General features: G+C 45.4%; 1 protein-coding gene across 1 annotated transcript in view; it reads left to right on the plus strand.

The window, feature by feature from the left end:
• LOC112073862 (PDZ domain-containing RING finger protein 4-like) overlaps window positions 1-1,207 on the plus strand; it is a gene marked incomplete at its 3' end in the record, with an annotated part of 81,359 nt that extends 80,152 nt beyond the window's left edge. Inside the window, exon 3 of the mRNA XM_024141098.2 lies at window positions 1,108-1,207. Coding sequence (XP_023996866.1) covers window positions 1,108-1,207 — 100 coding nt within the window. The remainder of the gene's footprint in view (window positions 1-1,107) is intronic.
• Window positions 1,208-15,883: the final 14,676 nt, after the last annotated feature.

The raw sequence follows: 15,883 nt of genomic DNA on the forward strand, positions 1-15,883 counted from the left end.
AGCCATTTGGTTTCATGGAAGGTTTACAAGGTGATTAAACAGAATGGGTTAATAAAACCAGGCAATACAGTGCAACATTCATTCACAGCCTAGTTATAGCCCCGGGCTAGACTCCTAAATGTAATCAATGTGACCCATAAAAGAGACATTTTCTCCTCCTCATCTGCGATCAGGTGCAGACGCCAAGATTACGGCACATTTTATAGACACAACAAATGTTTGTTTCCCCGGGTTTTGAACGTGGGCAGTAAAGCTGTGTGATTGTGTTCAATGTGCACACACACACACACACACGCAAACAAACACACACGGCCAACAATGTTACGATGTGCTGCAATGCTGTGGTAGCGCCAGAGGATATAACATTCTGACATTTACCATCCCAATCTTGTCACCAGAAGATTGTTTTGGGACAGAATAACACGTGGTAGTTTATACTTGCAGATACTATGAATTTCTGATGCGAATAAAGATGCATTGCTCAATATGTTCAACAGTTTGCCAGAGTGAATATTGCAAGCCAAGAATAATGTGTGTGACATTTGTTTCAACACTTTTTTTTGCTGAAATTGCACCATAAACCGTAAACAAAGCTCTGTAAAATTTGCTTTCTAAAGACAACGTGTAAAATTCATGGGACTTTGTCCAAAATTTACTCAAGGACAGGGAGATAGAGATTAAGTACATGTGGAGTAATTTAATTGAACTCTCCTGGTATGCAGTGATTAATGAGAGGCAATGCTTTTATCCCCCAGCATGCAACATCGTCCTAGACAGCACTGACACATCCTTTCTTCCTCTCCTCGTAGCTGTCCCATGCAGGGAAAATACAAAGAAAAGTCTGTCACTTACAGTCAGTGTATGTAAGAGAGAGATTATGTGAAAGAGAAACTCCCTCTAAATGWCCTTCTCTGTCTCTCTCTCTCTCGCTCTACTTCCCTCTCCTTCTCTACATCTCCCTTTCCCTCTGCCTTTCTCTCTCTCTCTCTTTCTCTCTCTCTTTTGCTRTCTCTCTTTCTCTCTCTACATCCCTCTCCTCTCATCGCCCTTTCCCTCTGCCTTTTCTCTCTCTACCTCCGTCCCTCCCTCCTCCCTCTCTCCTGACAGTTGTCACTCTCTCCACACTATGGAACGGGAGTTCTATGAGGGGACAGACTACCTCTCCACCCTCCCAGACCAACAGAGGACAGAGGAGTTTGAGTACGAGGTAAGACTTGATTACGCCTCCCTCAAATAACGTTTGACAAACACACACACAAACATACTATATCTCATAATGGGACTCTACCAATAAAGATTGTCCAGTTATAATTGACTCCACAGGCCTGTCCCTGGGGGGATGTGGTAACAAATAGATTATAGGTCACATTATATCCACACCACAGACAGCTCAGGATATCCACAGGACCTTATAAATCAAATCAAATTGTATTTGTCACATGCTTCGTAAACAACAGGTTTAAACTAACAGTGAAATTCTTCCCAACATTGTAGAGAGAAAAATGGAAAAACAATAGAAAAAACATACACAGGGAAAAAATAAATACAGGTACCAGTACCGAGTCCATATGCGGTGATACTAGGTAATTGAGGTATATATAGTATGTACATATAGGTAAAGTGACTAGGTACAGTTAGTGCAAAAAGGGCCAATGCAGATAGTCCGGGTAGTTATTTGGTTAACTATTTATCAGTCTTTTGGCTTGGGGGTAGAATCTGTTCAGGGTCCTGTTGGTTCCAGACTTGGTGCATCGTTACTGCTTGCCGTGAACAGTCTATGACTTGGGGACTGTAGTCTTTGACAATTGTTAGGGACTTCCTCTGACACCGCCTGGTATCTGGACGGCAGGAATCTTTGTCGTGCCTTCTTCACGACTTTGTTGGTGTGTGTCGACCACGTTAATTCCTTAGTGATTTGGACACAGAGAAACTTGAAGCTCTCCACCCGCTTCTCTACAGCCCTGTTGATATGGATGGGGGCGTGCTCGGCCCTCCATTTCCTGTCATCCACGATCAGCTCCTTTGTCTTGCTGATGTTGAGGGAGAGGTTGTTGTCCTGGCAGCACATTGCCAGGTCACTGACCTCCTCCCTATAGGCTGTCTCATCGTCGTCGGTGATTAGGCCTACCACTGTTGTGTCATGAGKAAACTTAATGATGGTGTTGGAGATATGCGTGGCCATGCAGTCGTTGGTGAACAGGAAGTACAGAAGGGGACTKAGCACTCACCCTGAGGGGCCCCGTGTTGAGGGTCAGCATGGTGGCCCATCCGGAAGTCTAGGATCCAGTTACAGAGGGAAGTGTTCAGTTCCAGGGTTCTGAGCTTAGTGATGAGCTTGGAGGAGAGAGTGAGATCACACAGTCGTCCGGAACAGCTGTTTCTCTCATGCATGTTCAGTGTTGCTTGCCTCGAAATGAGCATAGAAGGGATTTCGCTCGTCTGGTAGGCTCGCGTCACTGGGCAGTTCGCGGCTGGGTTTCCCTTTGTAATCCATGATAGTTTGCAAGCTCTGTCAAATTCGATAASCGTCAGAGTCAGCGTAGATTTTAGTCTTGTATTGGCGCTTTGCCTGTTTCATGGCTCATCGAAGTTTGTAGCGGGATTTCTTATAAGCATCTTATTAGTGTCCCGCTTCTTGAAAACGGCAGCTCTAGCCTTTAGCCCAGTGTGTTTGTTGCCTGTAATCCATGGCTTCTGGTTGAGATACTGTATGTACGTACGGTCACTGTGAGGACGACGTCGTCGATGCACTTATTAATGAAGTTGGTGACGGATGTAGTAAACTCCTAAATGTTATTGGATGAACATATTCCAGTTTGTGCTAGAGAAACAGTCCTGTAGTTTAGCATCCGCTTCATCGGACCAGTTCCATATTGAGCGCATCACTAGTATTTCCTGTTTTTTTTTGCTTGTAAGTAGGAATCAGGAGCACAGAGTTATGCTCAGATTTGCCAAAGGGAGGGCGAGGGAGTGCCTTGTATGCATTTGTGGAGTAAAGGGGATCCAGTGTTTTGACGCCTCTAGTTGCACAGGTGAGATGCTGGTATGGATGGATTTCTGTTTCTTTGCAATAAATTCACCGGCCACTTGGAGCGCCGCCTCTGGATGTGCATTTTGTTGTTTGCTTGTGGCCCTTTACAACTTGTTGAGTGCAGTCTTAGTGTCAGCATCGGTTTGTGTTGGTAAGTACAGCTACAAAAAATATAGATAAAAACTCTCTWGGTAAATAGTATGGTCTACAGCTTATCATGAGGTATTCTAACTCAGGCAASCAAAAGCACGAGACTTAATATTGTTAACAAAGWGACACACCCCTCCCCCCTTCATCTTACCCTGGCTACCGTCCGGTCTAAACGATGCATGGAAAAACCAGCAAGATGTACACTRACCGGACAGTTTATTAGGTACATCCATGTAGTACGCCCAACAGCCTGAATTCTTCGGGGCATGGATTCTACAAGTCGGAAATGTTCCACAGGGATGTTGGTCCATGCTGACGCYATGGCATCACGCAGTTGCTGCAGATTGGATGACCAGCCTGTACCTTTGATAGCAGGAAGAATGGGTCCATGGACTCATGCTGTTTACGCCAAATCCTGACTCTGCCATCAATATGACATAACAGAAACCTGGATTCGTTGGACCAGGCAATGTTTTTCCACTCCCTCAAATGTCCAGTGTTGGTGATGGTGTGCCCACTGGAGCCGATTTCTTTTTGTTTTTAGCTGAATGGTTTGGAACCCGGTGTGGTCGTCTGCTGCAATAGCCCGTCTGTGACAAGGATCGGCGGAGATGGCGGAGACAGAAGTTAAGATCAGCGTTATACAGCTACTGGCAATAGTGGTGTTGTTCATGTACTTAATARTATGAGACCTTCATGAGGGAATATTCGTACTATCTCATTGGTAATAACTCATTTCAAGTGAAGCAACCTCACACCCTTAAGTCTGTCTTATTTGACCTGTCTGAGAAGGTGCGTTGTGGGGAAAAAAGGTGTCTGTTCTGCAAGTAACAAACAAGTATCAGGTGTTCCTTCCATAAATAAAAACCGTGTGTCCAAGTCAAACCATTTCTCTGCTTCCATCTTGATCTTCTACTTGATGTAAATGCAGATTAGACAGGAGGGGACGATAAACTGGCCTCATGTCGACACTTGGCTGTCTCAATCCAAACACTCCTCCTTTCCTCTTATCCTTCTCCGTCCATCCTTCTGGACCACAGGGGGCTACTGAGGGAAGGACGGCTCACAATACTGTCTGGAATGGAGTCTTATGAAMGGTATCAAACACATGGGAACCGGGAGTTTGTTGTGTTCGATGCCTTTCCATGAATTCCACTCCAGACATTATTATGAGCCCGTCCACAGTTAAGGGAGCGCCGTCCACCTGTGTCCTGGACTAATATTCTTTCTTCTCACATGGTTGAGGACCAGGCAAACTGTGCAACCAGCCTGGCTTTAGTTTGACTGATGTATGATGATTACATTTCCCCTCTTTTTGTTTCATTTGAATTTGTCTGAATGCCTTCCTCTTTCCAGCCACTGAGCTCGAGTTATTCCACACCGTTCTTCTCTAAAGAGATTTGCTTATCCACTTCGTCGCCTCTGCCTCGGCATTAGAGTCAACGCAAATATAATATATTAAGCCTTTCTTCTTTATGCCTCATTTCTATTATCAAATCCTATTAGGATGTGTGTTTGCAGCCTGCCTGCTTCTGTTTTGATTTCATGCATGGTGACGTACTGTATATCCCTTCACTTACCGTATGTCAATAGAATGTGTTCTAAGAAGAAGACAGTTTGGGACTGAATGCCTCTATTTCAGATTGAGGTTTTGTTCATTCATTCATCTCAGCGAGAGGTTTCTGATATGACCTCAGTCAGAGAAATCACAATATGGGGTGTTGGATGGAGACATGTTGGGCTGGGGGGAATGGGATAGGGTGCTCTTTTTAGAAATAAAAGCAAATAAAAACATGATGAAAATAAATTAAAAATAAACCACGATGTGAGCATCCTGCCGTTACATCATAGAAGTCTAAAGTCTAAATCTAAAATAGGCCGAATGTTTCAATCAGCAAGGACCATTGGTGATTTCCTTTCACCTCACTGGCTTCAGCAAATGTATGATCCATCTGGTTCCTTTAGCCTCAATGCATATGTTTCTTAATCTGTAAACCGCATGCCCAGCAACCCAAGATAAGCGTGACATTACGTCCAGTTATTGGGTCTAGAACCTCCCAAAGACTGGACTAGACCAACCCTTCTGGATTAGTCTTGGGAACCGGTGATGTAGCCTTGTTATTAGACATTTCATTATGGAGAAGATCATTCCTAGATGACCTGTACCTTAACAGAGACACTCTAGAGAGGAACATTAGATATCTTTCTCCCTGAGGAGAGGAGCTCTTCCCTCTCTTTCTCCCTGAGGAGAGGAGCTCTTCCCTCTCTTTCTCCCTGAGGAGAGGAGCTCTTCCTCTCTTTTCCCTTGAGAAGAGGAGCCCCTTCCCTCTCTTTCTCCCCGAGGAGAGGAACCCCTTCCCTCTCTTTCTCTGAGGAGAGGAGCCTGTTTCCCCTCTCTTTCTCCCTGAGGAGAGGAGCTCTTCCCTCTCTTTCTCCTGAGGAGAGGAGCTCTACCCTCTTTTCTCCTGAGGAGAGGAGCTCTTCCCTCTCTTTCTCCCTGAGGAGAGGAGCCCCTTCCCTCTCTTTTCCCTGAGGAGAGGAGCTCTTCCCTCTCTTTCTCCCTGAGGAGAGGAGCTCTTCCCTCTCTTTCTCCCTGAGGAGAGGAGCTCTTCCCTCTCTTCCTCCCTGAGGAGAGGAACCTTCCCTCTCTTTCTCCCGAGGAGAGGAGCCCCTTCCCTCTCTTTCTCCCTGAGGAGAGGAGCCTGTTTCCCTCTCTTTCTCCCTGAGGAGAGGAGCCTGTTTCCTCTCTTTTTCTCCCTGAGGAGAGGAGCTCTTCCCTCTCTTTCTCCCTGAGGAGAGAGCTCTACCTCTCTTTCTCCCTGAGGAGAGGAGCTCTTCCCTTCTTTTCTCCCTGAGGAGAGGAGCCCCTTCCCTCTCTTTCTCCCTGAGGAGAGGAGCTCTTCCTCTCTTTTTCTCCCTGAGGAGAGGAGCTCTTCCCTCTTTTCTCCTGAGGAGAGGAGCTCTTCCCTCTCTTTCTCCCTGAGGAGAGGAGCCCCTTCCCTCTCTTTCTCCCGAGGAGAGGAGCCCCTTCCCTCTCTTTCTCCCCAGGAGAGGAGCCCCTTCCCTCTCTTTCTCCCCGAGGAAGGAGCCCCTTCCCTCTCTTTCTCCCTGAGGAGAGGAGTCTTTCCCTCTCTTCTCCCGAGGGAGGAGCTCTTCCTCTCTTTCTCCTGAGGAGAGGAGCCCCTTCCCTCTCTTTCTCCCTGAGGAGAGAACCCCTTCCTCTCTTTCTCCCCGGGGAGAGGGCCCTTCCCTCTCTTTCTCCCTGAGGAGAGGAGCTCTTCCCTCTCTTTCTCCCTGAGGAGAGGAGCTCTTCCTCTCTTTCTCCTGAGGAGAGGAGCCCTTCCCTCTCTTTCTCCCTGAGGGAGGAGCTCTTCCCTCTCTTTCTCCTGAGGAGAGGAGCTCTTCCCTCTCTTTCTCCCTGAGGAGAGGGCTCTTCCTCTCTTTCTCCCTGAGGAGAGGAGCTCTTCCTCTCTTTCTCCCTGAGGAGAGGAGCTCTTCCTCTCTTTCTCCCTGAGGAGAGGAGCCCCTTCCCTCTCTTTCTCCCTGAGGAGAGGAGCTCTTCCCTCTCTTTCTCCCTGAGGAGAGGAGCTCTTCCCTCTCTTTCTCCCCGAGGAGAGGAGCTCTTCCCTCTCTTTCTCCCTGAGGAGAGGAGCCCCTTCCCTCTCTTTCTCCCCTGAGGAGAGGAGCCCTTCCCTCTCTTTCTCCCCGAGGAGAGGAGCCCCTTCCCTCTCTTTCTCCCCGAGGAGAGGAGCTCTTCCCTCTCTTTCTCCCCGAGGGAGGCTCTTCCTCTCTTTCTCGCCGAGGAGAGGAGCTCTTCCTCTCTTTCTCCCCGAGGAGAGGAGCCCCTTCCTCTCTTTCTCCCCGAGGAGAGGAGCCCCTTCCCTCTCTTTCTCCCCGAGGAGAGGAGCCCCTTCCCTCTCTTTCTCCCTGAGGAGAGGAACCCCTTCCCTCTCTTTCCCCGGAGAGGAGCCCTCCTCTCTTTCTCCCCGAGGAGAGGAGCCCTTCCCTCTCTTTCAGCTGGTGCCGGTGGCAGCCATCCACAGACACGTTTGTGACTGCTTTTTCAATTACTGGTAATCAAAGGCAGCGAATATTATGACAGCATCCAACACAGCCTGACTGTGGGCGGCAGCCCCCACCCCCCAATCACCCATCATAGTCATTAATTTACTGTCAGCTGCCGCCACCATCCCCGCTCTGCCTCGCCGCCACACCGCAATCTCCCGGCTGAGGAGCTCGCCCCGGGAAAATGAAGAGAAAAAAAGGGAAGAGAGAAAGGGACCACCGAGAAGGTGTGTGTGTGTGTGTGTGGGTGGGTGGGAGTGTGTGTGTGTGTGATGGTTCAAGAGAAGGGGTCCGTTGCCTTATCAAGGATTTAGACACCTGTGGTGTTTGTGTGTGTGTGTGGATGCATGTTTGTGTGTGTGTGTGATGGATCAAGAGAAGGGGCCCGTTGCCTTATCACGGATTTAGACACCAGTTTGTGTGTGTGTGCGGTGGGGGGGGGGGGGGTTGTTGGGTGTGGATGTGTGTTGTGTGTCTGGAATTGGAAGAGGTTGTCTGTGTGCACACACACACTGGCGTTTCATCCAACTTGTACTAATCACATCTATCTGTTTTGCCTGCTAATTTTTGCCACAGGTAATCTCCACTTTTACCACCACATAGCCATTCATTAGACACTCATTTCAGGTCTTTTCCACTCAAGGAGATGGGGAAGACATTATACTTCACACACTTTCACTCGCCTTCGGTATCATTTGTTAATTTCTGTCGTATATGTTTTTGCCAGATGTCTTCGAGTCATTCCCACAGTTATGGCACATTCATTGACATCATCTACATTCAACACACACCTTCATGGTATCGGTGGCTAAGTTGTGTGCTGAATTTTTTGCTAGATGTCTTCGAGACATTCCCATCTACATTTACAGATATTTTCAACATTCATTGCATGTGTACTCCCGTAATCTACATCGACACCACCTAACTGCTTCCTGTCCTTTCGTATTGCATCATGAATCCATCAGTAGTCCTAGTCTCAGCAGTCCGCTGTGTCTAAATGCTTCTAACGATTTTATTTTTATTTAACTCGGCACAGTCAGTTCAGAACAATTCTGTACTTAACAACAAACTTCTTATTTACAATGACGACCTACCAAAAGGCAAAAGGCGATGAACGACAAACGATACCTCCATTAGTAGTAGTTAAATATCTCTGGTTGGATGATGACAAACGATACCTGCCATTAGTAGTAGTTATAAGATCTCTGGTGGATGATGACAAACGATACCCCATTTAAGTAGTAGTTATAAGATCTCTGGTTGGATGATGACAAACGATACCCCATTAGTAGTGAAGTTATAGTCCTCTGGATTGGATGATGACAAACGATACCGCCATTAGTAGTAGTTTATAAGATCTCTGGTTGGATGATGACAAACGATACCCCATCTAGAGTAGTCTTATTAAGATCTCTGTGTGGATGATGACAAAAACGATACCCCCATTAGTAGTAGTTATAAGATCTCTGGTTGGATTGATGCAAACGATACCCATTAGTAGTAGTTATAAGATCCCTGGTTTGGATGATGTTTTTATTTGCCTTTATTTGATATCTATCAAGCGCAAATCGTTCATCCATTTTCTTTTCAATATCCCTTTTCATATCAGTGAGGGGGAAGTTGTCATAGCTCCCTATTCCCTATATGTATTTCTCTATGTTTGAGGGTGTCATAGCTTCTAATGTATTCTTACGTTTGAGGTTGCCATTTGGGATAACATTCCTATTTCAGAGACAGTCGATTTAAAGATCTGCAGGTGTTGTCTGGTCGTGTCTGTCAAAAAGAAATGAAGAGGCAGAGAGATTGGCTGTCCCCTTTCTCTTCTCATTTTTTGTATGTTGGAGTGCAATTAGTGTTGCAGCAGGTCACTGGTCCTGGGGTCTCTTTGATGGTCTGTCACTGGTGGAGAGAGGAGGGGGCTGGGATGGAAGAGGGAGGCTGGTGGAGGGGAGGGGCTGGGATGGGCATGAAAGGAGGCGGCTGGGAGGGAGAGAGGAGAAGGAGGAGGGGGCTGTGATGGGAGAGAGGAGGGGGCTGTGATGGAGAGAGAGGAGGGGAGATGGGAGAGAGGAGGGGCTGGGATGGGAAGGGAGAACGGAGGAGGGGGCTGTTGAATGGGAGAGAGGAGGGGGCTGTGATGGGAGAGAGGAGGGGCTGGGATGGGAGAGAGGAGGAGGGGGGCTATGATGGGAGAGAGGAGGGGTGGGATGGGAGAGAGGAGGAGGAGAGGGGCTGGGATGGGAGGAGGAGGGGGCTGGGATGGATGGAGAGAGGAGGAGGCTGGGAATGGGAGAGAGGAGAAGGAGGAGGGGCTGGGATGGGAGAGAGGAGGAGGAGGAGGAGGGGGCTGGGATGGGAGATGAGGAGGGTGAGGAGGAGAGGGATGGGGATGGGAGAGAGAGGGGGCTGGGATGGGAGAGAGGAGGAGGAGGGGGCTGGATGGGATGGGAGAGAGGAGGGGGATGGGAGAGAGGAGGAGGAGGGGTATGGGATGGGAGAGAGGAGGAGGAGGGGGCTGGATGGGATGGGAGAAAGGAGGAGGAGGAGATAGGAGGAGTGGATGGGAGAGAAGGAGGGAGTGCTGGGATGGGAGAGAGGGGAGGAGGGGGCTGTGGATGGGAGAGAGGAGGGTGCTGGGATTGGGAGAGGGAGGAGGAGGAAGCCTCAAGGAGAGAGTGTCTCAATGAGGGGTCACATACAGCTCCTCCTCTTCCCATCTCAAGCCCCCTCCTCCCCTCTCCTCCTCTCTCCATCCCATCCAGCCCTCCTCCTCCTTCTCTCTCCCATCCCATCCGCCCTCCTCCTCTCTCTATACCCCCTCCTCTCTCCCATCCCATCCAGCCCTCCTCCTCTCTTCTCCATCCCAGCCCCCTCTCCTCCCCCTCTCTCTCCATCACATCCCCCTCTCCTCTCTCTCTGCCACCCCCTCTCTCTCCCATCCCATCCAGCCCCCTCTTCCTCCTCTCTCCATCCCACCCCCTCCTCCTCCTCTCTCCACCCCCTCCTCTCCCCTATCCCATCCCCCTCCTCCTCCTCTCTCCCACCCCTCCTCTCTCCAATCCCATCCCAGCCCCCTCCTTCCACCTCCTCTCTCCCATCCATCCCCCCTCCTCTCTCCATCCCACCCCTCTCTCCTCTCTCCCATCCCCCCAGCCCCCTCCTCCCCTCTCTTCTCTCCCATCCCATCCCCCTCCTCTCTCCTCCTCTCTCCCACCCCCCTCCCTCTCTCCCATCCCATCCCCTCTCCTCCTTCTCTCCCACCCCCCTCCTCTCTCCCATCCATCCATCCCCCCCATCCTCTCTCCCACCCCACCCTCCTCCTCTCTCCCACCCCCCTCCTCTCTCCCATCCCATCCCCCTCATCCTCCTCTCTCCCACCCCCTCCTCCTCTCCATCCCATCCCCCACCTCCTCTCCCACCCCCCCCCCCTTCCTCCTCTCTCACACCCCCCTCCTCTCTCCCATCCAATCCCAGCCCCTCCTCCTCCTCCTCTCTCCCATCCCAGCCCTCCCCCTACTCCTCTCTTCTCCATCCCTGCTGGAGTGAAGAGGCACTACTATTTGCTCCCCTTCTCTCCCTTCTTCCAGCCTTTGGTCTGTGATCCCCCTCTTTCCCCCTCTTCCAAAGTGGGTGATATGTCTGAAAGGTGAACCAGCCAACCCACAGATGTCACAAGAGGGAATGAATCTCTCTATTTCCTTTATTTCTTCTCCCCTCCACCTGCTATCCTCCACCCTGCAGACCTCTCTTATCCACCACACACACACATATATACACATACACGTATACCACAAACACATTTACACATACACACAACACACATATACACATACACGTATACCACAACATAATACACACACACACATATATACACATACACGTATACACACACAAAACACCATAACATACACACAAACAACATATACACATACACTAACACACACAAATACACAACACATATATACACATACACATACACACAAACACATACACACAAAACACATACACACACACACACCACACACACAAACACATATACACACACACTCACACAAAACATATATTACACAACACACAAACACATACCACACACACATCACACACACACACGTATCAACACACAACATTATAAACACACACCACACACATTATACACATCCACGTATAACACACAACCACACATTACCACAAACACACATATCACATACACGTATACACACAACATATACACACAACATATATACACATACACGTAATACACACAAACACATACACACAAACACATACACCACACACACACACACACACACATATACACACCACATACACACAAACACTATATACACATACACACAAACACATACCACACACACACACACACACACACACACACAAAGACATACATATACACACACACAAAACATACATACACATATGCACACAAACACTACAATATACACACAAACACATACACATACACACAAAGGACATACATATACACACACACAAACACATATATACACACACACACACACATACACACACACACACACATATATACACACACACACACACACACACATATACACACACACAGGAGGGGTCTGTGGTTGTAACTGCTCTAAATAAAGGCCTTGATGGAGAGGTCATTTCACACTTGATTCCCCTCAACACCCCCTGACGTGTTTTAACATTGGTTCCCCTCAACACCCCTGACGTGTTTTAACATTGGTTCCCCTCAACACCCGGACGTGTTTTTAACATTGTGTTTCCCCTTAACACCCACGACGTGTTTTAAACATTGGTTCCCCAACAACCCCTGACGTGTTTTAACATTGGTTCCCTCAACACCGGACGTGTTTTAACATTGGTTCCCTTAACACCCACGACCGTTGTTTTAACTATTGGTTCCCCTCAACACCCCTGACGTTGTTTTAACATTGGTTCCCCTTAACACCCCTGACGTGTTAACATTGGTTCCCCCTTAACACCCCTGACGTGTTTTAACATTGGTTCCCCTTAACACCCCTGACGTGTTTTAACAATTTGGTTCCCCTCAACCCCCCTGACGTGTTTTAACATTGGTTCCCCACAACACCCCTGACGTGTTTTAACATTGGTTCCCCTCAACACCCCTGACGTGTTTTAACATTGGTTCCCCTTAACACCCAGGACATGTTTTAACATTGGTTCCCCTCAACACCCCTGACGTGTTTGGTAACAACAAGGCTAGCTGGGTTATTTGGTATGTTCCTACAGTACTGCTCCATGTTGTCTGTACTGTAGCCTTCCGTATTGCATGTGTGTAATGCATTTTTAAAAGGGATGGTCGAGATGTCATATCCTTCTATTATTAATGATCTACAGAGAGTTTAAATGTACGTTACAGTAGTGCCAGCTGCAGAACATGATAGTAATCAAAAACACAAGCCAATTGTGTCTTGTTTCATATGCATGCAGACAGACAGACAGACATGAGGGTGCTAAACTTTACTGAAACAGACTTATGGGAAAGTGGAGGGTAGGGTTAATCTCCATTTGAATTGAAGGCAGTCATTTTAGGAAGTAAACTAAAAATGTATACAATAATTTTTTAAAAGGCATTTATTTTCAATTACTTCTCAATAAACTGAAAACTAGAAGCTATTTATTTTTTAAAGTTTTTAAATGTCAGAATTTTAAATAAATATCACTTCCTGAATAGTCTGTCCCCCTCCATGAGACGTCCGAAGAGAGGACTTCTTCAGTGCAGGCGTCGCAACTCTGAGTATTTTCACCAATATTAGCATAATTACATGAGTTTATTTACCAACTAATAATCTTATATTAGGCTGTACGTAACTGCTCGGTAAAAACACTCGATAGCTTCTGGTAGTTATCAAAGTAGCCACTGATCAGAGAACGTCTTTCATCACGAGACAAACTAACGGTTAAGATGAGCTCTATAGCAGCCAAGGTCAATATGTTTTTTGATAACAAGTAGGAGTATGATGTGTGGCTATGGACTTGGCACAACTACAATAACATTTTAATGTGGTCACTGTGGTATCACGATATGCTAATGTAGAGCTTTTCATTAGGTCTCATGGCACTTTATATTGCTACTGCATCTCTCAATGTAAATCTCAATCTGCTTTTGAAATCAAGGTCATCCTTTCAAAAGCAATGTTAATGTAATCTGAAAGTAGCCTAATGTCTCCAGGAAATCTGATTTCTCATACTCAAATGTGTGTCCTCTGCATTCACTCAAGTCATTTCCACAGTGTCTACTGTGACACCATACTGGTTAGTGATATAGTCTGGTTAGTGATATAGTCTGGTTAGTGATATAGTCTGGTTAGTGATATAATCTAGTTAGTGATATAGTCTGGTTAGTGTTATAGTCTGGTTAGTGATATAGTCTAGTTAGTGTTATAGTCTAGTTAGTGATATAGTCTGGTTAGTGTTATAGTCTGGTTGGTGTTATAGTCTGGTTAGTGTTATAGTCTAGTTAGTGATATAGTCTGGTTAGTGTTATAGTCTGGTTGGTGTTATAGTCTGGTTAGTGTTATAGTCTGGTTAGTGATATAGTCTGGTTAGTGTTATAGTCTGGTTAGTGTTATAGTCTGGTTAGTGTTATAGTCTGGTTAGTGTTATAGTTTGGTTAGTGTTATAGTCTGGTTAGTGTTATAGTCTGGTTAGTGTTATAGTCTGGTTAGTGTTATAGTCTGGTTAGTGTTATAGTCTGGTTAGTGTTATAGTCTAGTGTTAGTGATATAGTTGTTAGATATCAGTCTGGTTAGTGATCATAGTTCTGGTTTAGTCTTATAGTCTGGTTAGTGTTATTAGGTATTTTATGCTGGTAGTATATGTGTGTAGTATATCGTCTGGTTAGTGTTATAGTTCTGGTTAGGTGTTATAGTCTGGTGTGTATGTTGTTATTATATAGTCTGAGTAGTGTTATAGTTCTAGTTAGTGATATAGTCTAGTTTATAGTTGTACTAGTTAGGTTAGTGTTATATTAGTCTGGTTAGTGTATAGTCTGGTTAGTGTTATAGTCTGTTGAGTCTGCGTTCAGTGTTATAGTATCTGGTTAGTGTTATAGTCTAGGTGTTTTATGTTGGATTTAGTATTTTTGTCTGGTGTGATAGTTAGTATATTAATATTAGTTGGTGTAAGTTGTTTGTTATAGTCTAGTTAGTATTATAGTCTGTTAGTGTTATAGTCTGGTTGGTGTTATAGTCTTTAATGTTGTTATTATATTCTGTTGGTGTTATAGTCTGGTTGTAGTTATAGTCTAGTTAGTATAGTTTTATAAGTCTGGTTAGTGTATAGTCTATTTATCTGTAGTCAAGTTGGTATGATAGTCTGGGTAATCTGTTGTGTTATAGTCTGTTAGTGTTAATATTATTAGTGTGTCTAGTTGTGTATAGTCTGAGTGGTATAGTCTAGTTAATGTATAGCTAGTAGTGTATATTCAGTTAGTGTTAGTCTGGTTAGTGATTCAGTCTAGTTAGGTGATTATCAAGTCTGTTAGTGTTATAGTCTGGTTAGTGTGTATAGTCTGGTTAGTGTTATAGTCTGGTTAGTGATATAGTCTGGTAGTTTTTCTGGTTGTGGATAGTTGTTATGATAGTTCTGGTTAGTGTTATAGTCTGGTTTAGGAGTAGTATGTATAGTCTAGTTAGTTATTCGTATGTGTATAGGTCTGGTTAGTGTTTTAGTTGTTAGTAGGTCTGGGTTCGGTGTTATAGTCTTTAGTGATATAGTCTGGTTCAGTGTTATAGTCTGGTTAGTGTTATAGGTCTGGTTAGTGTTATAGTAGTTGTGTTATAGTTGTTTGTTATAGTCCTGGGTTAGTGTTTAGTCTGGTTAGTGTTTTAGTCTGAGTTTGGCTGTTATAGTCTGGTTGAGTGTTATAGTTTCTGGTTTAGTGTTATCATCTTGGTTAGGTTCTATAGTCTGAGTGTTATAGTTGTTAGTGTTAATGTCTGGTTAGTGATTATATAGTGTCTGGTTAGTGATATAGTTCTGGTTTAGTGAATATTAGTAGATTCTGTTGTGTTAAGTCGTTTATAGGTCTGGTTAGTGTATAGCGGTTTTATGTCTAGTTAGTGATATAGTTCTGGTTAGATTAGTTTAGTTAGTGATATTTCTATAGTTAGTGATATAGTGTTAAACTGGTTAAGTTGATATAGTCTGGTTAGTGATATAGTCTTGAGTATTAGTGGTTATGTATAGTCTGTTGTGTTATAAGTCTGGTTAGTGTTTCATTCTGTTTAGTGTTATAATCTAGTAGTGTACTAGTCTGGTTTAGTGTTTATAGTCTGTTGTGATTATAGTCTGGTTAGTGTTATAGTCTAGTTAGTATTTAGTCTGGTTAGTGTTAGACTAGTCTATTAGAGTTTTCTAGAGTGTATTATGTTTGAGTTATTGATTATAGTCCTGTTTAGGTATAGTCGGATTTATAGTCAGTTATTCAGTTCTGAGTGTTATAGTCTGGTTAGGTGTTATAGTCTGGTTAGTGTTATAGTCTGGTTAGTGTTATAATGGTTAAGTGTTATAGGTCGCTGGTTTAGTGTTATAGTCAGTTGTGATAATTCTAGTTAGTGTTATAGTCTGGTTACGTGTTATAGTCCTTGGTTAGTGATATAGTCT

This window comes from Salvelinus sp. IW2-2015, unplaced genomic scaffold (assembly GCF_002910315.2).
Source record: "Salvelinus sp. IW2-2015 unplaced genomic scaffold, ASM291031v2 Un_scaffold2397, whole genome shotgun sequence".
Lineage (NCBI taxonomy): Eukaryota > Metazoa > Chordata > Actinopteri > Salmoniformes > Salmonidae > Salvelinus > Salvelinus sp. IW2-2015.